The 26,950-nt window shown below is 38.3% G+C and overlaps 1 protein-coding gene across 10 annotated transcripts in view; it reads right to left on the bottom strand.

Moving 5' to 3' along the window:
• The window catches only part of anks1b (ankyrin repeat and sterile alpha motif domain containing 1B), a 235,707-nt gene that overhangs the window by 109,078 nt on the left and 99,679 nt on the right, over positions 1 to 26,950 (bottom strand). For 9 of the 10 annotated variants that reach the window (XM_044185785.1, XM_044185784.1, XM_044185790.1 and 6 more), the window contains 3 exons: positions 26,278 to 26,465; positions 22,206 to 22,337; positions 1,579 to 1,735 (listed from right to left, as the gene is read on the bottom strand). In XM_044185785.1, coding sequence (XP_044041720.1) covers positions 1,579 to 1,735; positions 22,206 to 22,337; positions 26,278 to 26,465 — 477 coding nt within the window. Of the gene's footprint in view, positions 1 to 1,578; positions 1,736 to 8,232; positions 8,443 to 22,205; positions 22,338 to 26,277; positions 26,466 to 26,950 lie in introns of those variants that run through there. The other variant, XM_044185794.1, reaches the window with a different exon arrangement.

Raw genomic sequence — 26,950 nt, 5'->3', positions numbered from 1 at the left:
TGGCAAACAAAGTGGAGCATTTAGCAGTTAAAGAGTCAGGTATTTCCTTCAGGAGTTGATTGAGACCAAAACAGAGCTAAAAGAAAAGTGAATATTGGACTTTTCATCATCATATTCATCAGGTGGCCAGAAACACGACACCAAATGAACGTAAATGTTGCTGGACGTGTGAATAAGCAGATGTTTACTAACACGTTTGCCATATTGACTTTATAAAGTGATAATATATCAATGTTTACAGCTTGTTGCAATGCCCCAAACAGCTAAAAAAATCAATTAATGTAGGTTTAAAGTGTCTGCCTTCAAAGAGTACTCCACTAATTTAGCATTACACTTCTATAACAGTTGTTTTTTGTTTTTTTTAAGTATCAAGTAGCTGTAGCCTTCCAGGTATTTGGAACTGTAATTAATACTGTTGTAAGGAAAGAAAAATCATGCATACTGTATATGTAATCCGGACAGGACTAGCATCTGCTCTGCACATTCAATATTAAAAACACCCAACCTAAATTAAAGAAATAAATCCCATCCAAACAGTGCTATAGGCATAAATTTAACAATGCATGTATAGCAAACAATGTTGCTCTCACTCTCACCCACTTTTTTCACACCTGTTTATTGCTATGAAACTCATGTTAATTTTGAATAGACAATGCACTTGGCAATCAGGTGGTTTAAGTCTTCCACTAAAGTTGTGATCATCACAACAGTGGGATGTTCATATGGATTCTTGCTTGTGAACACTGTAAACATGATCACACTGGAAGGCACCATATGGTCCACTGTCAAAATATTTTAAGCTAACTTTTTAAAAAGGACCAAAAAGTGTTCACAGAGATCCACAATAAATAAATACTCAAACAGTACATTATGTTTACACAATAATTAAAAACATATTATTGGTTGTCGACTCTTTGTGCAGTTTTGGGTTTTGCATGGTCAGTGTGCCACTGATCCAGTAGCACACCTTGCTGACTGACAGTCTGATGACTGACTGTACATTTTTTGTACCACAAGTATCGGTGTTGAATACTTTTAGATTGTTGGTAATATTTTCACTGTTTACATGCTGCATCTTATAAATCTATTAGCAGCAAGCCATGGAAGAATTCAGCAGTAACCTTGCTGAGGGAGGTTTGGGATGACTAACAGAGAATTTTACATACTCTAGTTACTCTAGATTTATGCAAGCACTTCTGAAACAGATTGTTTCCTTCCCCAAAATGTTTCCAACCTTGATGTTAGCAATTATCTGTGAGAAAATATTATCATTTTACTACAAATTAATACAATATCTCAATGGATTAAGGCTCCTCTGACAGACATGTTGACTGAAAAACAAACAAAAAACTAAATAAATATTTTAATCTGTGATTTAAAAATGACATATAAGGTTTCCAGTTGCTGAACGTAAACTGGATAGTAAACTTCACTATCCAGTGTTATATAAGTCACTACCATGAGAAAGAATTAACTTTTTAAGAATGGATAGGGATGGTATCATCTGTGTTTTAAGGACTGAAACTGCAGGTGACACACTGATGGAAAATAAAAGTGTACTTTTCTGCTTTGCCCTACCATTGCGTGGACAGGCGTTGAGCCGGTGGTTGATATCGAGTGAGCAGGGTTTGCGTGTGACGGCTGTGGTCACGGACTCGTATGGGTTGTCCTCGTCCTCTGGCAGGAAAACATCCAGAGATGGAGAGGTGATAATCTCTGCTGAATGCTTTGTATCCTGGGAGAATGATAGAGAGAAAAAAAGAGAAAGAGAAATGTGAGGTCAATTTGTTAAACATACCACATTATCCAGTAACACAATCTGATGGACAAAGGGGTTCCCAACCATGACTGCGCACATGTTTAATTTGAATGACTCCAGTAGGAACTACCAGCAGTGCTACATTCATTGAGCTAAACACAAACACACCACTCATTACAGTATTAATTATGTACTGCAGCCATATTGGCCTATTATCCCGTCCAACAGACCCATAAATGATGCATTATGTTAACTAATAGAGTTTGGAAAGCAAAGTGAAGTGCCCTTTCATTGAGTTCAGATGCACAATGTTGGACCAAAGATTAATTTAGATTTCATGAGCTGTAAAAGAGATATCTGATGTAGGATTTCAAATGTGTGGCAAACAGTGTCTATCGAGGGCCAAAGGTGTCCATCTTTTTGTTCACCTTTGCCTGAGGTGCATCATAAGAAACAAAAAGAAAACAACCAAACACATCAGCCCAGCAATGTCTCAGTTCAGCTCAAGGCTATCATTCAAGTCCAACCGCGTCCACACAGTTGGATTATCATGGAAGATTTAGGGCAATGTTCAAAGCAAACACAGAAAATAAAGGGTTGGGAAAAGTTTGAACTTTTCTTTCTTCTTTTCAATCCTGGAGAGTTTCTTGTAGAGTCTCTTAATGGTCCCTTCAGGACTTTTGGGGTTTTGTTTGCTGTGATTACTGTGATCAAGGAGGTTTTGCTAGAGCTTTTCTTAAAAAAAAAGAAAAAAAAAGAGCAGTCTCAAGTTCTCAACATTCATCTACTATAGAACTGTTGAGACTGGTAAAGATTAAGGATAAGTCACAGGTAATCTTATGTTGATTTGCTTGCTGTCCAGTATCCAAGTGCCTTTAATGGACGGTAGATTGCAGTGAAATTGCTGCAATTTCTGAAAATTCTGTCCATTTTTAGGTTTAAGGGTTTTATATGATAAATGTGCTGGAAAATGTCTACACTGAAAAATCCTGTAATATTTTTCAAATATGTTTTATAATCTAGAACCGTAAAATATGTGATGAAAGAGGTGGCTGTTGTTAAACTCTATCCTTTGACGGTTCAACAGCGTCAAGGTCTTATCACATGGTGTGAAGGAATTTTGAAAAGAGCAAAACAACTGCTGAGAAACAGGGCACAAAATTCCCTCTAACAAAACAGCAACAGAGTTAAAAGTCAAAACAGATTCTATTTTGTCTCACCAGTTGGCTAAGCAATTCTAGTTGGCAGCTGGTATTGTTTTACAATTAGGTGTCTTTGTTTGAAATATAGTTTTGAGTTTTATTCCCCAACATATCCACCACTAAAGGTTCCCAAAATGTGAAAGTGAAATAAAATAAGCAAAACTGCAAAACTAAGAAAGCATTGTACTCTTTGTGTTGTGACATTAGAGCATTGTCTTGAGGAAACCAGACAGAAAAAGACCTGCACGCAGGTATACCAGGGTCCGAGCACCTGATAAATCTCAGAACCAAAGGCATAAAAAAAATCAAGGCTACAAGAAATATGAGAGCATCTCTGAATAGGGTGTAAAAGGTGGTTAAATACAGGTTCATTTGTATGCTTGGGCAGATCAAACATCTCAATGAATAATGTTTTAAATCTCTTTCACAAGTGTTGAATTGTCTCCTAGTTTACGTATGGTTCTCTGCTATGCACCTAAAACCCAATAAGCCTCCATCTAGTCTCCCTGCACTACATTTTGAGCCAACAGCAAAACAGCATAATATCTTACTTATTTAAAATCAAGGCAACATGGGGATTACTTTTGCTGAGTTCAAGCAAAATGTCAACTTGTAAACAACATGTTTATCATGTTCTCAGCTGATATGATGCCTCCAAAAAGAACACTGGTAATCTTTGTTATCTACGTGTCTTATCTTATGTCAATCTGCACCATCCACCAATTGCCTCAGGGTGATCCTCAACAAACAACTGTCCTAAGCGATCCACACAGCAGCCACCACTTGATCCTGCAGATTTGATCTCTACAAACTCTGTGGGATCAGACACAGTGGCTGGGATCAAGTCCATACAGCTGCAGGTCCAAGCTCCTCTAATCTTAAGGCCCGTTGCTGCAACTCCGTCTTTCTTGTCTTGCCATTATCCCCCTGTTTCTCCTGGCTTTTTCTGTCTCTCTCCTGTAAAGGCAAAATGAAAATATATAATCTGTAAATTCTAATATATCAATTTATGATACAGGTGGGAAAACCATTTCTTCTGACAACACTTCTCACCACTCCTCCATCAACTCCAGCTCTCACAAAGAAAAGGTTATAAATCCAACACACAAAGAAAAAAAAAGCACTTCTCGTTAGTCTTGATAGCACATTAACAGACTGTTAATAGGAAGGATGTTCTTGCTTTAGTTTTTTAAGCAATGCTGTTGCACGTTTTGTTTTTGATGCTTGTTGTATGTCTCTCTGAACAGAGTGTGCCAAATGCCTAAACTGAAATTTGCATACTAAATGAAATAAATCAAGTAAATGATTTTTACCAAAAGGGACTTGCAGCATTTTGAAAAACCCTCTTGATTTGGAGGTGATTAATTCAGAGTAAAATGTAAAGTAATGCTTCTTTGGGACCTTTATATAACAGCTTTCTCTTTGGGTATTTGAGCAGAATTTCAGATTGCACTTTGTTTCAGCATTGGTGAAAAGGTTGAGCCCCAAAGGGCTCTGAGAGAGCTGAGGACCAAAAGGTCCCTTATCTCTGAGGCAGATGTGTACCCAGGAAGAATGAAAAACAAGAGTGAGTGATGTGAAGCAGGGGAAAAGGTTACAGGGGCGCGCGTCATTTCAGCCGAAGAGACAAAACATTTCTTTCCAGCAACGTAGCCTCTGGATGTCTGCCTTTTTCCCATAACGCAACACTCTATCATCATTTCTGAAGTGTTACTTGGCAACCTGCCCCTGGTTATACCCTTCCTTATGGTCTCAGTGGTAAACTTGTCACCATGGCGATAAGTTGTGGGTGTGGCTACGCCTGTTCTCAACCTCGCACTGCATATATTTCTCAACCCTCTGATTCTATCTTTTCCCCCTTCCCCATCTCGCAACCTCCTTGCCTCGTTCAACAGCCATTACTCTTTCTGTCATCATCTGCTACTACATTACCCAGACTGCACCAGGCCATCAATCACACACTGAGCACACTCCAAATGGATTAATCATTCTGGCTGACAGAACAATCAGTCCCTTGATGATTTCTCTCACTTACACCCTCTGCACTCTGAGACTTATTTTACACTGCACTTTATTAAAAAGGCCTACAAACTAACCCCCCCACCACACACATTTTTCCCCTCCTCCCTTTTCTATCTCCATCAGCACTCAATTAGACTGCCATTACCAGCTAATGGAGATCCAGTCAGTCCTATATGCCTTCACTCTGCAGGTGGCCCTGCCACAGCTGACACTGATTTGATGTGACAACGTGGTTAGCTGCAGATTTCACTCACAGCTGAAGGAAAGGCTGAGAGCACTTTGACTGAGCCATAAAGAGCTGCTGGTAGTTCACTGTTCCTTTCAGGGACATAAAAACTCTACTCAAAATAATAAACTCATCTGACAGCTTAGATTAAAGGTGCAATGAATCATCTTCACATTCATTTTGAGACTTTAGCATAATTGTAATTCTAAAAGCAAGACCATAAAGATTGGTAGCCTCAAAGAGCCACTAAACTGCATCTTATACAATGTGTTTACATGCACTTAGGTAGCCTAGTTAATCAGCCTTATACATGTACGCAAGATGTCTGACAGATAAGTATCACTGTGACCAACCCTCTCTCCTAAAAATTACATTTATATACATCTAGTTTGTTTTACCAGTTACATTTTGAATGGAAACATACTTGCTGACTGGATTATGTTACCCGGCGACATTTTTTCTGGTGCACTGCTAGTCGTGTACAAAACGGACACCGGAGTGATTAGGTTTAGGTAACAAGTAGGAAAATCATGGTTTGGGTTAAATGTTAATAAAGTAAATATGTCCTGTCTCACATTTCAAGTCACTTTTTCCCTTTTGAATATTTAGCCAAGACCAAAAAAGTGCTGTGAAAGTGCCTAAACATAACAATCACAAAAAATCATGCTTTTGTTGCTACAAGCAGATATTGTAGGAGAAATAAATGAAATAGTTCCTATGACAGCAACACATATACACAGCATACAAGTAGCAATGCATCCTCGTATTCAAAATAATTCCATCCAAAGCTTGACTAAAACTGAAACCATCACAAAGCAGGCTATAAAAATCCAAGTCGGTTTTAATTTTTTACTATTCAGACACAACAGAGCCTGTCCTCTCACTGCAACATCAGCCCTTTGACAGACACAGACACACACACACACTCAACATATAGTGTATTGCTACTACAGTTACAGTTAGTTAAGTAAGAAAGTAATTCTTCCAAAATAAGGGTAGGGGAAAAACCTAATTACTGACTGTTGCATGTAAACATGGATTTACAGTAAATGTGTTATCCAGTTTCCTGCATAGCCTGATTTCTCTGAGTAACCTGGCAGATCTTCAGAACAAATTGAGATATTGTTTGAGTTACTGCAAACGAAAGTAGATTCAAATGGAAACTGAGCCAAGTGAAACCTTTGTCTATGCAACAGGAAGTGACAGGATTAATGGGAAATGCAGTCCTAATTTAAAATAAAACCTCAGCTCAATTTTTCTGATGAAACAGAGCTGTGACATTGAGTCTACCAATCATCTCAACCATGGTTTCATTTGTTTACAGTAATTACCAAGATGTCACCATGAATCAACAATGAAATTCGGAAGTTTTTAAAATGCAACAGGTACAGTAGCATCATTAAAAGAAGCACTGAAGAAAGCACATGAGAAAAGCTCCAAGACAGGATGAGCTTAGGAAAGAAATTCCTCTGTAGTGTCTACAGGGAGAAATAAAAAAAATAAATAAAAAGGAGAGAGGGAAACAAGATAGAAAGCAGGAAATTAATGAGAAATGTGCCTGAAATGATCTTTAAAAAGGACAGAAATATGAGGAATAACCCATAACGTGTAGCACAGGGCTCAACAATAAGGACTGCCCAATTTCCAGGGGCAGGTAAAATGCCACGTCAGGTAAGTAAATCTAGCAATTCACTTGCCCAATAAAAAAAAATAAAAATTAAACACGTATTTCTTTGGAGCTGATGATGGACGTAGCCATCTCTGTTCAGAGTTGCACATACCGATTGGGCACTTGCGAATAGGGATGGGTACTGAAACCCGGTATTAAACGGGCCCCAGCGCTAAATCATTAAGGACCGTATTATCACGCTCGCTGCAGCCTCTCCTGCTGTTTGTGTCGGCGCTGGGCTGAGCTCCTCCACACACGGAGCGCAGTCAACGGTCAGCAGATCAGACATGCCGTGGTGGAGATTACTCGAGTTGACAACAATTACGCTCGTTACTGTGAGTAACAAACGTGAACATGTAAAAAGCGATATTTTAATCTGCTCTGTCTGCAGTCTCTCATATGTTTTACACAAGCACAGCGAGCTAGCTCAGCTAATAGTGAATTGTTACAAACAAGCTAAAACAAAGCTGTATGTATGTAGTCTAACTGTTTTTCTTAGTTTGCCATCAATCTTAATATTTGGCAAATTCTTGTAAACTTACTGCTGGATAAGACAAACCAGCCCCTCCCCTCTCTACCAGCCGTAACTTACCTGCAGTGAATGACATCAGCAGCAGAGGGAGGTAGACAGAGGACAGGAGGAGGGACTGATACTGACTGATGTTTAGAAACATCTGTTCTGTTCTGAATTTATTCTTTTTTAAAATAATATATTTTTTAAAAAGCAATTATTTAGTAATGATAAAGAACCGAACCGATAAGAGCATCCATAAGAATAGTAGTATTGATATACTAACGATACCCATCCCTACTCACGAGAAAATGGTGGTGGGTAAAGACAAAGTTTATGATAATTTATCACTCACTCAAAGAGAAGGAGGGGGGACTGTCTTAACATTTTTGATATGCAATAATGTTTGTTGCTTTACATCTATGACACAGTGTTCTTGTTCTGATTGATTTACTTTATTTATAATGATTAAACATGACAATGTAGTTTTTGTAATTATTTGATAACCGCTAATAAATAAAACAATTTGTATAGGGACGTTGAACCCTGCAGCCTACTGTAAATTAATTTCTCATTCTCCCACCATCTGCTCTGTCTATTCTTCCCTACCCTTTATCACTACTCCTACCTCTTAGCTTTCTCTTTCACTTCTACATCATCTCTCATTATTCCTTGTTACTCTAAATCTCCAGCTTCCATCCCAACATCTTAGGAAGAAACAGAAAGAGCGAGGCCAAAGCTGACAGGGGTAACAAAACCCATCGCAACGACAGAGAGAGAAAAGGGAAGGGAGAAGAAAACACAGATAGATCAAAGGACACCAGGATCCAACTCAACACTTACTTTGGAGTTTGTGTCAGCGAATCCCGAGGAGACGAGCACGAGACAGACAGACAGAGCGGGAAGAGGAAAATTAGTTCGTACTGAGGAAAAGAAGCAGAGGAAGTGGGAGTGCAGTGAGTTTGGAGCAGGGACTTCCTCACACACACACAAACATGGGAAAGACACACAGAAATGCAAGTCAAGTACAGGCAACATGCTTGATTTCTCGCAAACAGGGCAGCAAGAAAGAAATAGCAAAATATCCAATTCAGCTGCATCGAAGTGAGCAACGAGCTTAAAGTTTGAGCACTTCCCTCGCCAGCGGAAAACTACTTTGCACTCCATCTCGAACACGACGGTCACTGGAAGGAAATCCCTCACGCTCAAGTCCAGAGTGAAGACTGGGAGCAAGCGAAAATGTGGAGATGAAATTAATCCGGCAGTGTGACAACAGGTTTAGCTACCTGATATTTTGATGTGTCCTTGCTCTTCTTCCCGCTCAGGCCCGAAGGGGCCAGACGGCTTTAAAAAGTGGAAGAAAAGGCTTCATGCGGTTCGATATGAGCAGTCCCTCCAACAAACAAACACACTCGGTCTTCATTCATTTCCCTCCCTCTCCCTCCACCCCTCTCTATCTTTCAGGACAGAGATAGGACAGAGAAACTTGTGTCTGAGCTGAACAGGAAGAGAGCAGACAAACAGAGGCCTCCTCTGGCCACTAATTAGCAGGTCGTATGCAGATTCTGTCCAACTGCAGAGGCCAGATTAAACGTTTGAGTGTGTGTGTGAGAGAGACGGCACCCATGCACGTGACCCAAGGATTGTATGTAATGGTGTGTGATTATATCTGTGTGGTGTTTGTACGTGTGTCTGCTTGCAGCAGATACAGTTAACGTATGTGATCATGGGAAAGCTTATGTGCATACTTTTTTGTGTGTTTCTCTGTGTATGCATAATTGAGTCTGCTTGTACTATATACTTTGTGTGTGTGTGTGTGCGCGCGTGCTTATACTTGCTACATAGTGAGGACTGAAACACGTTTTTGTTACCTATAGAGTGAAGACATTTTTGGAAAGTGAGGACATTTTGGTCGGTCCTCACAACTTCAAAGGGCTGTTTGAAGGTCAAGACTTGGTTTTAAGGTTTGGGTTAGAATTAGGTTAGGGTTAGGGTAAGGGGCTAGGGAATGCATTATGTCAATGACAGCCCTCACAAAGACAGAAGAACAAGGATATATATGTGTGTGTGTGTGTGTGTGTGTGTACGTGTGTGTGTGTGTGCATGTGCGCGCGCGCACGCACGCGTTTGCATGTGTGCAGGGCTGATAGCCCAAATAGGAAATGCGCTGTTGCTTTGGTCACATCCGAGGAACTTCTATCTTACAGTCTTAAATCCTGTGACTCTCTCTTCCTCTCTTGGTCTCTGTTTAACCCTATACTGTCGCAGTCACTACCCAACCCATTGCCACATACACTGTACACTGAGTTCATAGGCCATCAGATATGAATAGAGGCTATAATTGGCTGGCATTTCCTCATGGAGGCTATTTGATTAGAGAGAAAAGGGAGGGGTGGACACCAGAGAGGACAATGGACCCTCTGAGGCCATCAATGAGGGGAGAGACGGAGAGAGAGGTGCAGTCATGAGAGGACAGCACTGGAGAAACACTCAAACAACATTTAAAAAATGAAAGGAGGCAAAAGACAGCCCAGTCCTTGACTCAAGCTAATACGCAGATATGCAAGCAAATATACGCTTTCTTTCTGAGAGTGAGATGAGCAGATTAATACCAATCTCATGACTGTGCATTAATTAGCCTACCTTAGCGTGAAGACTGGAAGCGGGGGGGGGGCTAACCTGGCTCTGTTCAAAGTGAAACAAGATTTAGAGTAGTGGCTCTGTGTGGCAGAGCAGTGCTTTGAGCTAAATGCTAACATTAAGCGTTAAGCAGTTATATGTTTACCATGTTACCATGTTTACCATCTTAGTTTAGAATAATTTACCATTTTAGTTTTGGATAATAAGCACTAAACACCAAGTACAGCTGAGTCTGATGGTAACATCATTAGTTTTACTGTTTTTTCCTTGACAATCAACAGTTTATCCATCTGCCCAATACTTCTGTGCAGTGTCTCCAGCTATAGTACTGGTTTCCAGAGTTGGTTGTGAGCATAGTTTTTTGTCTCTGTACAGGCATGATGGTTCACCTGGCAACCTCACTGTGATGATAAGAGGGATAAGGGAAGCCGCGAGGTCACTGCATCCGACTGTCACCAAGATATTTGTTTCAACATGTAACTCCTCTGTAAAACTGTAAAACCACAGATTTTCATTTTAATATTTCTGTTTAAACAAGATGCGTCTTTTTCAAGTTTAGAGGTGTTGGTAGGCGCATTTTTTACTTTGGACTGAGCCAGGATAACTATTTCTTCTTGGTTATTTGCAAGAAAGCGAATAAGCGTATTTCCAGAAATGTTGAACAGAACACAGAAAGGGAGAGATAAAAAGGTTAATGGCAGAAAAAGATGAGAAATACAGTTGTGGAAAAGATGAGAGAGTGAAAGAGTGAAAGCAAAGAGTGAAATATAAAGAGAGAGGTGCAGGTTGGTCAGAGCAGTGAGCAGGAATTTCCTTGCAGAATTGGATTTGCCTCCATGGCTGGCTAATCCCACAGAAATCAACTAGCTGAGCCACCCATGGGACACCGACAGTCACTCCTCAGAAAATAACACCCTTCACATTCTCCATGATGGCTGCTGTATTGAGCAAAGCTCAAACTGCGGCTTCTCCTGGCTCCACGCTTAATCCCACAGACATGGCAACCAGCAAGAGCAAGAGGCTGCTGACAGAGAGCCGCTGCTGTGTGACCGAACTTTTACTTTGCTTAACTGCAAGCCTGACAACTTTGGAGGACGTTTTGTACCACCCTAAGAGGCAGCTCAGGTGCAAGTGTGCTGCATAGATACATTGGATGTACAAAACAGTTTGATGTTCTACATACAGCAATAAAGGTTTAATAAATAAATACAATAAATACTTGGACAAACAGGCTCAGATAAACAATGCCAGAATGGTATTTTCTCTCCCTTTTATAGTTTTTTTATTCTCACTATTGTTTTAGCACATGTAAATTTCTGTATCTACTTGCAAGACCACACATGTAGAGTGTTTAGTTTTAGCAAGATCTCTGGCAAAAAATTCTGGCAAATCTTGGTTGAACCTAGCCTATAAAAACACTGGTGCTGGCCTGAATTGCTGCACCAACAATCTCTATCTGCTGTCTGGAGATCTGCAGTCAAAAACTGACACAAACTGTCACCAAATGTATTCAAAACTTTCGCAGGGTACTTTTAACTCCTTTCCATAACGTGTTGGATTCACAAAGCTACGTGTAGCTCAGACTGTCACACAACCTACCACAGGAAGCTGAAGCACACCCACTTAATGTCATATGAAGTGCGTCTACTTGTAGTGCATCAAATCTTTTAATTATTCATCATGAATTTATCTTGTGATCATTTCTGGAAAGTAAAACCATGATTTTTCAGCACATTTTTATGATTTTTCACTTGTCTTTCCAATGTAAATTTATAGTATACATCAATATACTTCATGTAGTAAAGCTTACCCACCAGAATTTCCCAGGTTTTCCTAAAAAGACCAGGTGGGTTTTCATTTCATGCATTAAAACATTCATCTGTTTCTTTGTGTATGCTGCAGATCAGCAAGGAAGTCATTAAAAAACACTGGAACTACAGAATGTTTGGACTACAAATGGTATTTTCATAATCCAAATTTAACCCAGATTTTTGTAATACTGATTTTTTTATTTGGTTTTTACTTGCTTCCATAAAATGGAATTAAAACAATAAAATCATGAAATAAAAGGGCACTCGGTGACTCACTTGTTTTGCTGAATGAGTTTTCCTTGTTCTTTGTGGACCAGACAGTACATTTAGTGGCGGCTCAGAGTGCAAAAATGACTTCCTATTTATTACTTTTATGGGTACTCTGGTTTTTCTATCTCAATCATGATACAGGGAATTGCTTTAAAGGATGCTTACTGCTCCCATCAGATTCACAGCAACCTTGAACACAGACACACACACACACACATCTTGCTGATGTGACAACAGCACAGCATGACAGCTGTTCTGCCCTTGTTTTTGATGGGCTTTGTTTTGGGGGTAGTGAAATATAGTATGTGGTTTGTTGAAACTCCCAAAAGCACTTCTTTGTTTTATACAGTGGTATTGTAGGCTCTGTAACTGTAATTTTAACCACAAAAAAAAATAAAAATAATATAATATATATATATATATATATATATATATATATATATACACACACATGCACATATACATATATATATATATATATATATACACACATGCACATACATATATATATATATATATATATATATATATATATGCACATATACATATATATACATATATATATATATATATATATATATATATATATATATATATATATATATATATATTTATTATATATATATATATTTTTTTTATATATATATATATATATATATATATGCACATATACATATATACATATATATACACATGCACATATACATATATACACATGCACATATACATATATACACATGCACATATACATATATATATACATACACATGCACATATACATATATACATACACATGCACATACATACATACACATGCACATACACATACATATACATACACATATATATATACACATACATATACATACACATATATATATACACACATACATATATACACACATACACATATATACGTACATATACCCATATATACGTACATATACCCATATATACGTACATATACACATATATGTACATATACACATACATATACACATATATGTACATATACACATATATGTACATATACACATATACACATATATGTACATATACACATATATGTACATATACACATATATGTACATACACATATATATGTACATACACATATATACATATACGTACATACACATATATACATATACGTACATACACATATATACATATACGTACATACACATATATACATATACGTACATACACATATATACATATACGTACATACGTACATATATATATATACACATACATATATATATATATACATATATATATATGTACATACATATATATATACATACATATATATATACATATGTATATACATATATATATACATATGTATATGTACATACATATGTACATACATACATATGTACATACATACATATGTACATATGTATGTATATACATATATATACATACATATACATATGTACATACATATGTACGTACATACGTACATACATATGTACATACATATGTACGTACATACGTACATACATATGTACATACGTACATATGTACATATATACGTACATATGTACGTATATACGTACATATGTACATATATACGTACATATGTACATATATACGTATATATATACATACACATGCACATATACATACATATATACATACACATGCACATATACATACACATACATATACATACACATATACATACATACACATATACATATATACACACATACACATACATACATATACATATATATATACACATAAATGTACACGTGACATCTATGAAACAACTAAGAGACCATATCTTTCCCTATAAAATCTTCCAAATGAAACAGTTCTTACTGTAGGTGATTTAGCCAATATCTGTTAGGACACCGTGAATCATCTATAGGGAGAAATGAAGACTGAAAGTGATAAAAGAATGAAAAATGACAAGTCAAAAAGAGAGGTCATAAAGAGGAAAAGGAAGTGGAACATTAGACCCCAAATTATCTGTCACAAAGTCATTCTCCTTGAGAAATCCACTAAGCACTGCTTAACTGCCACACGACATATGTCTGGAAAAAAAAAAATACAAGGTCCGTGGCATTAAATTGCAGCTCGGAAACACGACTAGTGATTCATGGATCTTCCTGTGACTTTCAAAATGTCTTCATTTATACCTGCTGAGATCTCCACATATGGTCTTAAAGGAATTAGTTGGAAATTTTAGGAAAAGGGCTTATTTTCTTTGAGATAAGTGGGAAGATCAATACCACTCTCATATCGGTCTGTTAAATATGAAGCTTTAGCCAGGAGACGCTTAACTTAGATAAGTTGTATTATCTTGTTTGGATTAAATAAACAAAAAAATACATGTGTTAATTAGTGATCTTTAGAGGTACAGGTAGGCAGATTTTTAGCTATATGAATGACGATGTTGGTCGGCCAGCCAGTCGGTTGGTCCACCACTTTGATCCCGACTGAAATATCTCAAATACCTGCATAAGTAAGCCCATTGCCATCAGCCTCAGCTGTACTAACTGTAAACACTATTAAAAAGAGTACGGTCTAGACCTGCTCTATAGGAAAAGTGCAATGATATAACTTCTGTTATAAATTGGCGCTATGTAAATAAAATCGAATTGAATACTTTGTGTTCAGTGCTAATTAGCAAATGTTAGCATACTAAACTAAGATGATGAACATTATACCTGCTAAACATCAGCATTGTCATTGTGAGCATGTTATCATTTTGACATTAACATTTAGCTCACAGCATTCATGATATCATTCTTGTACCAAAGTACAACCTCACAGAGCCGCTAACATGGCTGTAAACTCTTGGGGGCTTGTTTACCCCTAGGACAGAGCTTCATGTTTACCGTACAAACATGAGAAGCATCAATCTTCTCATCTAACTCCCAGCATGAAAGCAAATAAGTGTATGTCTTTAACAGTGACCCACTCTTTTATAGTGACTTATAAATCATTAGACTACTGATGAAACTTTATTGATCCCTGTAGGGTAATGCTACATCACCCTGCTGCTGCGTCAGTATCTCTCAATAAACCTGTTAGTGTTAGAAACAATCACTCAAAATGACAAAAACCCATTACAATGAGCTTTCCCCCCCCCAACCCTGTCTTTGCATAACCATGTTTCCAGGAGGAAGATGAGGGAAAAACAGCAACTGTGTGCTAACAACATTAGCTCTGAATATTTACAAGTCATGTTTTATATGAAATATTAACTCCACATTTACATCAAGACTCATGCAAGATATTACACACGTCTGCACATGCACAATGAATGTTCTTTAAATATGAACTAAGTAAATCACTCATCTTGTTTGTCTTGTTTAAATATGAGGGAAAGAATTAATTCATTTATACACATAAACACATGTTCCCCTTATCTCTCCCTTTCACCTGTGTGTGTGTGTGTGTGTGTGTGTGAATGTGTGTGTTTTACGTGCTAATACCTGGAATGTCAGCTTGGTTTCAACACTAAACGATTGCATAAATTCCACCAATCTGTTGGCTCATCTGAAACATTTTGGCTTGAACACCTTGCTCAAGAGCACTTCAACACCAGTGGAACGGTTGTTGTGTTACAGTATACAGTAATACTCGTACTGTGGGACACACTTTTTCCTGTTGGTGGTCTTTTTTTCGTGTAGCTCCTGCTCCTCTTTCTCCAATCTTTTCTCCCTTTTCCTGTTTACCTCAGGACAACAAGATATCTGAACTCCAGCGGGATGTCAGACTACACACACACACACACACACACACACACACAGGGAACATCTCCAAGTACTCAAGGGCAGCATGTGTGTGTGTGCCAATCTGTTTCAGTAAAAAGTATTTGACTATAGCTGTGTGTGAAGGTTAGGTTGACAGGAAGGTAGTCTATAGCTGCAGAGTCTATAGAGCATAAAGCCATTAACAAGAACTAACTGTAAGCACAGAGCTGCATCACGTCCCGCAGAGAGACAGAGAGCAGCAGAAAGAGTAGGATAAAGAATTAGGCTCTTTGAATTTTTGTTGTTTAACATTTTAATTTGTGTTTTAAGCTAATAAAATGAATAATTAACTGAAATATATTCATTTCTGTGATTTTATACAACTTGGCAAACCCACAATATGTTTTAACATCCTGCAGTGTGTTCAGTAAGCTCACTTCTGAAAACACTTAATAAATGTAGGTGATGTTAAATGAGACAGCCTTGTGGTGGTCCAGTGCTGGTGGTGATGGTTAGACATGTTACTGTGCCAACCCTTACAGTCTGTTACTGAGGCAGTTGTATATTCAGTGCATGAGAATTGATGACGCTGGATGGTGTTGGATGCATAACTGAAGTCGATGAAGAGGATTCTGACAAAGTTGCCTGGTGATTTCAGATTTTGTAGCAGGGGGTGGAGAAGACATGCTATTTCAACCTCAGGTCCCCTCCTGGCATTGTAGGCGAACTGCTGGTGGTCAAGCTGTAGATGACAGCTGGCATGATGGTGTTCAGCACCAGCTTCTCCTGGCACTTCATGTTTATTAAGGTAAACTCGTTCACATTTTTACCCCAATAAATACGCCAACACACGTATATATGCATTGTGGAGTTTTAGTTAGTCATCCCTTTTCAAAAATAATGTCAATTTGTTTTTTAACTGTACTGATAAAAGTTTTAATTATTAAAAAAGGAAGAAATAAGGTCTTTTGTGAAATATCAGAAAAGCTCCTTTTTGTCTCAGCCAACCGGAGGGGCGTGTCCATGTTTGATTGACAGCAGCTGGCAGCCTGGCAGAGTGTCGATGTTACACCATAGAGAACTGAAGAGTAAGTAAACAAACTTGCGCTGTCATAGGCAGACAGTGTGTTGGACAGCAGTGATATTGAAGAGTGAGAACCACACCATCTAACCGGACCAAAGTGACATTTGCAGGTATGTTTACATGCTGTTTAATGTGCTGCAGCTAAACAGCTAATCAGCTATCTAGCCTGCAAACTGACATTAGCAGTGCACATTTCCCAGGTGAATGTTTGGTCGCTCATTACTGCTTTATGCAAGATTTGATTGGCTGTATCAAAAAATGGTCTCCATCTACATACAGGGATAGGAATGATTTCGGGCACAGTCACTATTTTCCAAGAAGGAGCAGTTTTCCAGGAAGTTCAAGTGTAAAGTAAAACTTTACACTTGTTGCACGTTTTATGCCTTCAGCGTTAATGTTGTTTTTTACTTTTTGTCATAGAAATAGTTTTACATTTTGGGAAATACGCTTATTCACTCTTGCAGAAAGTTAGGTGACAAGATCAATACCACTCTCATGTCTGCACGGTAAATAAGCCGGTTATTTGAACTTAAAGACTAAAGACTACAAACAGGCGGAAACAGCTAGTCAAACTATTACTTTAAATATATCACGGCATTATTATTACAGCCTAACACGACAATATTGAACTTTACAAAATTATTATATCATTTGAAAACATATGATCCCAAACTGTATAATAGATTAAATCAAAAACCTCTCCCAATCTCCCACAGAGCACATGAAGTCCTTCATTTACAGGCTTATAAAGCTCTCCATATAATCCCTGCCCTCTCAGAAACACCTTCCTTTGATGTTCCTTAACATCTTTAAGAGCCCTCTTGGTTTTCTGATCCTAACCTCTGCCAGTGCAACACAGACCTGCCCCCCTCCCCCCAACTCCTTAAAACTTCCCGGGCTGAGAACATTAAAAGAGGAGTGAAGATCAGAGACACAGTTGGGAAACGCTGACGTGTGTGCGCGCGCGCAACACTGTGACGCACCTGTGCTGATGGTGTCTGAGATTTGTCAATGGTGGACATCCTACGACTGACATTTCATGAATTTCTAGGTTGCCTGGCAACCCTGCCGACCTCTCTCTATCTGAATCTTTTTCTTGCATTCGTTTATTATCTTTCTCCCTTTTCAATCTCTCTGTTTTGCTTTCAAGGTTTCTGCAAGTGAGTTCTGAACTTCTTTCTTAAAGTCAATGTCGCAGAGGAAACCTCCTCCACACACACTTTGGCGTCAGTCGGCGTTCACATGGCGATGGTGGGAGGAAACCTGTGGCTGGCGAAGAAAATTCACAACAAGGGAAGCTTCCTTATGTAGGCATGTAGGCATGTATGCCCGCATGCGCGCACACACAAACATAAACATGTGACAGACTGCAATGACATGCAAAATTCATTAGCTTGGAACAGAGTGCACTCTTCTGACACGTGTACTGTGTAGACACACACACACACACACACACACACACAAACGATCACTAGTAATCACATTCATATAACTTGTGCATGCACCTGCTTAGGCACGTGCACACTCACACAGACATATACAATACACACACAGACACACAAACACTCAATTGCCAGTTTATAAGATACACATAGCTAAAACTAATGCAGGCTAATACAATATTTCTGCAAAAGATACTAACATCATGACATTGTTCAGTTTCTGTTTTAAGAGAGGTGTTGATTCAACTACATTTTAGAGAATGTAGTTTGTGGTCCTGTTATATTGTACTGCATTATATGGAGAGGCTTTTCTAAGGTGTACCAAATACAATGCAAGACCAAAATTACTTAATTTCAACTCAAACACTATAGTATTTTAAAGCGCCTGAAAACTTGGTTTCAAATCTTAAAGTTGCTATAATCAATATGTTTATATTAACAATGGATCACAAGGTTATAATTGCATGTGAAAGTGATCTCGAAAAAGCTCTAAAAACCCACAAACAGCAGACAGACACAGTTAGCAACTATCTGGTGAACAAACTGGAGCATTAAGCAGCTAAAGAGACAAAACAAAATCTCTCATGTTAAATAACTAAAATCCTTAATTGTTCTTTTGCAGAAATGTATGTAGGATGCCATCAAAAAACTGTTTGGGGGCCTTTACATAGGTTCTTTACACATTAAAAATACAAATGATATACTAAGAAAGAACACTAGATGACATTAATACCTTGTGTGTGACAGAAATCCATTTGGCTTTACACATACATTTTTAAAAATTACATAAAACTCAATCTAAACTACTGTTTTAAGCAGTGAATCTGAAGTTTTTAGTACAGGGACCTTTTCTGTATCACTTGTTAGTCAAGTCCAGTTCTTTGACAGACAGTCTTGAGTGACAGCTGGACAACCAGAAAACTGAGCGCTCAGACAATCGATACAAAAGGTTAAAACACTTCTACTGAAATATAAAGTGAAAGATAGAAGAGAGAGAGATGAACATGGGATAGAGAGGGATGATAGAAAACAAGCTAAAAAAGAATTAGGTTGACAGATCTCATGTGGGATAATAAGAAGGAAGGATGGGAAATGATGGGAGAAACCGCAGCATGAGAGTGTTTCACTTAGTCCATTCATCCTCAGAGGGGATGCACCAGCTTCTCTGTTTATGTTGACTCTGTTTATTCACAATTACACAGGGCAAATTAGCACGGTACTAACTTAATTATGCAACAACAACTCAATTTATCTTTCCTCACTCACTCTGTTCCTTCCTTCTTTAATAAAACCCACACACACAAACCCACTTATGCAAATTCAAAATGTCTTGCCAAATTCAGACACACATGCACACACATACCAAAGCTGATGCCACCATACACCTAACATACACAAAGGCTCTTTTTTTTTCTACGCACCAACATTTTTGTTCACACACACACACACACACACACACACACACACACACACACACATTCATCCAGGTGCAAACCTCTCCAGGCGGCATGCCAGTCAGTCAGGCAGGCTGCCAGTATACAAGACAGAGGGTCTGTTGTGTTGTAAATGTCAGATGTCCTGCTGTTTGAGCCAGCATGCATCTCACCGCTAAACACTCTCATCTGCACACACTTAGCCACACTTATATACGCAGCACGAAGGGCTTGGGGTGAGGAAGGAAGGACGGAAGAAAAAAAGAGTTTGGATTAAGCTTTCTTTTCTAGAGTTTTGGTTAAAAGGTACAACAGGATACTTCACACATTGGCATTGAGGGGTAACAAGTGTCAGAGGAACTACAATTCATGCAACATACTTTATCAGTGGGTATACTCAGGTACAAAAGGTATGAGAGATGCACAAGATCTAAAGTTGGTGAACTAAGCTTTCTCTGTATGGAGTTATAATTATTTTCCCCTCAAGCTAATAAAGATAGAATTGGGACAACTTCAAACTTATGTTTGTGTATTTTTCTTTTGTCATGACTGTGGAGCCAGTTCAAAGCTATCTTGATGAGGTGATAGACTGAAGTCGTATAATTTTACCTCAATGGTAATTTTCAAGTATTGCCTTGCCTTTCATCCCCAAAAAGGTTTTGCTGGTTGGAAACTTCAGACTGGGGCCACAAAGACACTTTTCAGACCCTCTAGTTTACCATATGCTTTAAATGCATTTATTTTGCTATCTTAACTCATATTATATAACAGACCTCTTCCTGTGGGTGTAAATATATCCAATGTACAGTTAATTATATTTGAAGGACAATCTTTCACCTTACTGTACAGCATATACAGTATCATTATCTACTGATTTGCGCTACTAATGTACAGTATTTTACTGGGCAGTATCATTGTATTGTGTATATTCAGTATAAAATATACACTATATTTTGAGAAATACAGTAAGACTGAAATACTAAAAAAAATTAAATATTCAAAATAAAAACATCTGAATGACTAAAGAAAAAAAACATATGATTCAAATGGAGGAGAAAAAAGAGAATATGTACACAATGTATACACATTTGCCATGTAAGCAGATAGATCAATAAACTTGCTGTGCAGGAAGTGTGTAACAAGCAAGTTTTTCATGGATTTGTGGGTGGTTAATTCACCATACCTAACATTAATATTTCATTTGGGCAAGGAGGGTAAATATATGAAGTCTACATCAATGGGGATAGGAGACTCACATTGCAGCCTCACTTTGTGATTTAGGCTCATAAAAGGGCTTTAAGTACAAATCCTTTCAAGTGCAACTTACTGCTGTTGGCCTTAAGCTCATAAATATGTTGAAAGGTGTATATACTTCTCTTTTTTTGTCAAAGCCATTTTTGCACACCCTTGTAATGCTGTACAGTAATCCATAACTTCTCATAGTCTCATTTGTACATGTGTATTTACATTTGTCTGGTTTTAAATTGGTAGGTAGACATGTTAGTATGTGATTTTTTGATAATTAACATACAGTAGAAAGAGCAATAGCTATCAACATTCAACACAAAGCCTGCACTCACTAATTTTTACACAGATCCAACATCCCCAATTTAATTAGGTGGTCTATTTAAGCTGTCAAATGCTCTGTCTGTGCTGCAGATGTAAGATACGCTAAGGAGTACTGTGTGCTCATATGAATTGTTGATATCAGAGATAAGACATGACTTTTCTCACAGAAAAATCATGCTGGTATTGGTCAAGAAAAAGAAAAATTATTTCAGTCAAATGCTAAAAGTCACATTTATATTCTACACCATAGTACTTTGCTGCTGCAATATTCACATTTCCCACACAGGGATGATTATCCTTTCATGTGATCTCATTGTAACAGGTATTTCAGTTGACTGTTATTCATTCAAAGTTCATGAACCAAGGCCTACTCCTAAAGGTAAAAGCTTCAAAACTGGAAAGATAAGGAGATTTTGGGAAAATTCAGATAAGGAGAGAGAACGTGAAGATGAAAGATAGACAGAACAAGCATGAGAGCAGGAAAGAGACAGATACTGAGTATACAGAGCTGCCAGGAGAGCCAGTCTCTCTGGTGACAGCTCATTCACTGCGTTCCCAAGGTAACCAGTGAAAGTATTGACTCAGAACAATGGCAATATCACTAGCCTGTAATTTCAATGAAGTGAGGCAACGTGTGTGTGCATGCATATATGCTGCACAACACCAGGTGACAAACGGAAGTGGTATGATTATTATGTTCTATAAGTTCCATTATGTGCACACTATAAAATACAATATAATACAAATAAGCAGTGAAAATACTTGCTGTAATTTAAGTGAGAGTCGTCCAGTTACAGTAGGCTAATTCAGGCTGTGTGCGTGCATGTGCTTGCACGTGTGAGTGTGTGTACCTGTGACAGGCTGGAAAAGCCCAGGTTGTGGCAGCCGTTGCAGGGTGTCAGAGCCTCCCAGAATCCAGCAGGGCCGCAACTCTTTTCTACCTCATCCTCTTCCAGGGCTGCGGCGAGAGGCGGGGTCGGTCGCTGTAAGCACAAATATGAAAAAACTATTAAATTACGAGATCGCCAACATAACAAGTAACCAATATAGTAAGGAGGTCAAAGGTCAGATTAATCAGCGATTGCATTATCTAAGAACTGGGAAATTAAAACTGAACTAAAGTTTATTTATACAGTGTGAGAAGAGATTTCTAAGGACAGAAGGCAAAGTGAAGTTATTTCTAAAGCTGCTTTAATCAATATTTTTTACATTAACAATTTATCAAATGAAAAGGTGTGATGTGAAAGGGGTCGCTCGCAGTGACAAACCCACAGAGATTTATAAAGTGATTCAAACAAGTGACACAGCATTTAAAGTGGAAATGCCTTTGCATTACTGCTCTGGGTGTCACAATGAGTTAACCAGAAAAGAGAAAAGTAGCAGGAACAGCAGAACAACACACACACACGCACACAGTGTCCTTTCCTAGGGCTCATTGGCTCCCAGGAGGCAGGTGCGTGGATGAGCTCTGTGGCATGAGGTGTCAGAGGCCGATACAGCCCACCTGATATCTCAGTGAACCATATGATGCAGAAAACGACGCAGGTCACAGCAGATTACATAGAGAGATGATGTCACCCCAGTGTCTAACATCTAGCTTTTAATATAGGCAAGAAGAAAACTGTGAGAAATTAAACTGAGAGAAGATACAGAGGAAGGGGAGGACAGATGGGAAAAGCAGCAGCGAGACTGGAGATAGAGGCAGAAAATGAGGCTGAAACCAAAAGGTCACCAATCGCTCCAGATTGCAAAGGGCCCTCTGCAACACTGGAATATTGATTGATGTAAAATGGACTGCAGTCCTCGTATACACATACTGCACAGTATACATGAACAATAGACAGATATATCCCTTCGTTACAGTAAAAATCAGATATCAGCCAGTGTTCAATAAAAAGGACACCATTAATTATTCATTACTGAGGAGTGCATAACTGATCAATATTACATTAGTTGTCTGCGGGAAACCTTTGAAGAGCTAGATTACTATTTTGAGAATTTCTTCTATTTAACTAGGATGTTTTTAATGTCTGTGTGTGCCCATTTTGAAGGCTTGTTAACAAATTGGCTTAGTTCATTTGATGGCGGAAACCAAAAATGTGATTCATCATTTGACATAATCTGACTCTGAAAAGTAATTCTTTTTAAAGCAGATCAATTTGAACTAATTTCCACCCAGATTTATGTCCCCACACATTCAAATATTTTCCTGCTGCCAGAAGACACTGTTAACAGTTTACTGTAAATATGGTTCTCTCGTAACACAGCTCAGTTTCCAGTTATAGAAACAGAAAAAAACAGACACAAAAGGCACATGAGCAGTTGATTAACTACCAGAGTATCTAAAAATAAATTAAAAAACAATAAATGGTTAGATTTAGAGTGTTTGTGTTGATAAAATTTAAAATGTGATGTTCACACAGATTTTTGTATTTTTTATCTTTTTAGCCACACTAGGCTCCACGTATGGCAATGTCGGTTGGTTGGTCCAGACTGAACTGTCTCTACAACTATTAGATGGATTGCCATGAAATTTTTTACATATATTGGTCTATATCTGCTCAGCAGAGGATGAACATAGGATGAAGCAGGGGATTACCTCACCAACGTTTCCTCTAGTATTGCCAGCTGGTTGACATTTTTGGTTCAGAGTGAAATATCTTGACAATAATTAGATGATTGCTGTGAAATGTTTCATCTAGCACAGTAATCAGATCAAAATTACTTTGGTTTATGACAATATACCCTCAAGCTGTATTGTTAGTGCTAATTAGCAAGTGTTAGCATGCTAAGAGGCTAAAGTGAGATGGTGAGAGTCGTAAATATTACCTGCTAAAAATCAGTATGTTAGCATTGTTACTGTGAGCATGTTAGCATCAAGTGGCAACCTCTGTGAGGCTGTTGGCTTAATTTTTCATCCCAGGAGGTTGCTGCTTGTTGCTGATTATTAGCAGGTAATATTTACGAGTCTCACCATGTCAGTTTGGCATGGCTGTTGTTAAATCTAATTTTCATGTTTTAATATTAAAATAAATCTTTTTTTCCTCTATAAAGAAAATAATTTCAGAAAAAAAGTAAAAAAAAATAATGAGCCTTAAACATTTAAACCAAATGTATAAATGAGTAACATTTGTATTTCAGTCTAAACACTGCTTCAGACCCATTTTTTAACCTGAAAAGGCAAAAATTCTAACTAAATATAATGAATGTAAAAACAACAGAAAATTAATCAAGAAGCAAAAATGCCAAACCTTTCTGGTTCCAGCTTCTCAAATATGAGAATTTGCTGCTTTTCTCTGTTTTATATCATTGTAAATATAATACTTTTGGGGTTTGGACTGTTGGTTGGACAAAATAAGCTATTTGATAAGCTATTTGAATAATTACTAACTAACTAAATTATTATTTGATTAATACATTTAACAGACTAAATATTGAAAATAATCTTTATTGGCAGCCTTTGTGTTTCTATGGAAAATGGGTGAGTTCAAAGATACTGTATAAATATCAGCAGAAAATATTACCAGTGTCAGTAAAACAGTGGAATTGTCTTTAAAAGACACATATAGGTTTAAGTACTCATTTGAATACAGGACATGCACACACACACAAACATGTATTTCCATTATTCCTCGGTTTACACACAATGGGTACCATGGTAATGTGAGAAGCCTGCATTGCGTTTGTGTGTGTGTATGTGTGTGCTGTCATGTTTTTTTATTTTATGTTTTATTCATGAGTAAAAGACACATCAAATCACATACTAATGGCTCCGGCCACATGTACAGACAGTAGCCCGGGGGCACATAAACACTCAAACACACTGCGAATGTCAGTAATGGAATACAAATTGGTACTTATAGAGAGAGAGAGAGGGACACAAGATGGATTGAGATAATTAAAGCCTAAGTGAGCAGAGGTGTGTGTGTTCAGCGCACATGCACGTGTGTAAGCCTCAGCAGGTTTGAACGCCTGCTGCACTGTATGTAAAAATACCTCAGCTTGCTTCCATGTTCAGCTTATTACAGTAATGGAAAAGGTAATGATCAGTGTCACAATATTCCTTCACTGAGGTGTGTGTTGATGTAGGTGAGCGAGAAGTTGAGAAACAGAAAGAAAAGTAGAAACAAACGTGGGAAACATGGCTGGCCCGGGGGGGGAGGGGTCAGTGTGATAGATGAGCTCCGTGTCCTGCAGTGCGTCTCACTTCCTGGATAGTGGAACTGAAGAAGCTCAGAGCCTCCCCATCACGCTGCGCTGGTTGTTAATATTAAACTGCAGCTGTGATTCTCTTGGCAAATACAAATAAAAGTCAGCTATTTCACCCCCAAAATGGAATTCAAACCAATAAGGTCTAATCAGTTTTCCTCTGTGTGTGTGACTGAGAAAGTGTGGAGAGAGAGAAAACAAGTGAAGTAGATTCGACTAACAATATTTCAGTATAAAAAGGCGCCAAATAAGAAGAAGCAAGGTCAAGGAAAACAATGTCTGCAGGCTGTGAATGGCTGTTTGAGCACAAAGAATAATTACAATTCTAAACAAGTTCAGGCAAACAACAAACAGAAGCTGTTGTGGTTCAGCAGCAATAAGTGAATACCCAATTGGACAAGCCAGCTCAAAGGCATCAGTCTTTCTGATACTGCCCTCTGTTGTCAACATAGACAAAGTACAAGCATTTATTTCAGTAAAAGATCTTTGACACATTTGGAACATTTGTAGTGATAAAACCTCCAAAAAATGACACAAACACATGATGCAGAGTTGATAGACATGCATGCACATGCTTTTAGTTTAACAGAGAAAAGCCTGCTTTTATGCACTTCTTTTATGCACAGCAGGGACTGGGGGTCTGTGTGGTTTTTCTGTCTACAAAGTAAGTTCTCCAAAAGACCAGACTCCTTCAAATGCAACTGAGCACTGTACCTTGCTGACTCGGGTCAGGGTGCCGTTGGGTCTATCTGAGCGCTCCTCGTCAGAGAGACGCCCACTGCCAAAGCTGTCCATGGAGTGGGAGGAGATGGTGTGGCAGAGCTCCTCGAAGGAATAGTCCCTGTCCCGGCACTTTTTGATCTCGTGGAGCAGCTTGGACAGCTCACTTGTCACAGCATCATCTGGGGAGAGGAGGGAGGAAGAGAGAGGGGGCTAAGTAAGAAATACATCCAAAGTTCCTTAAAGCATTAGTATGAAACCAGTCTCTATCACTGCTAGTAAAAAAAGTTACTAGCCTTGTTAAACTTGTTAGCCTGCTTTATCACCAGAATCAACCTTTGCCAAAAAGCAAAGACAGAACTATTGGTTTCAAAACACCTTCTACACTGCTGATGTGTTCAAAGTCGCATTCAGGCACATTCTGAGGAGCAAACTGTGCTAATCACGTTCTCTCACCCCCCTCCAAGAGTATCGGAGGTAATTATAGTATCTGCTGACAGTCAATGAGAGAGGACAGTTTATCAGCAGCTCAGCTTGTTGCAATGTCTTATTCTAACACAGGGGGCAGCGCTAGACAGGGGAAATGTATGTCTGATCAGAAAGGTAGTAAGTGTTTTTCTCCACTAAAGGAGCTGCTGTCCATGGCTGGATTTATATTGCATTGTTT

This window comes from Siniperca chuatsi, linkage group LG23 (genome assembly GCF_020085105.1).
Source record: "Siniperca chuatsi isolate FFG_IHB_CAS linkage group LG23, ASM2008510v1, whole genome shotgun sequence".
NCBI classification, from domain to species: domain Eukaryota; kingdom Metazoa; phylum Chordata; class Actinopteri; order Centrarchiformes; family Sinipercidae; genus Siniperca; species Siniperca chuatsi.
This window is presented reverse-complemented; position numbering and strand designations above follow the sequence as displayed.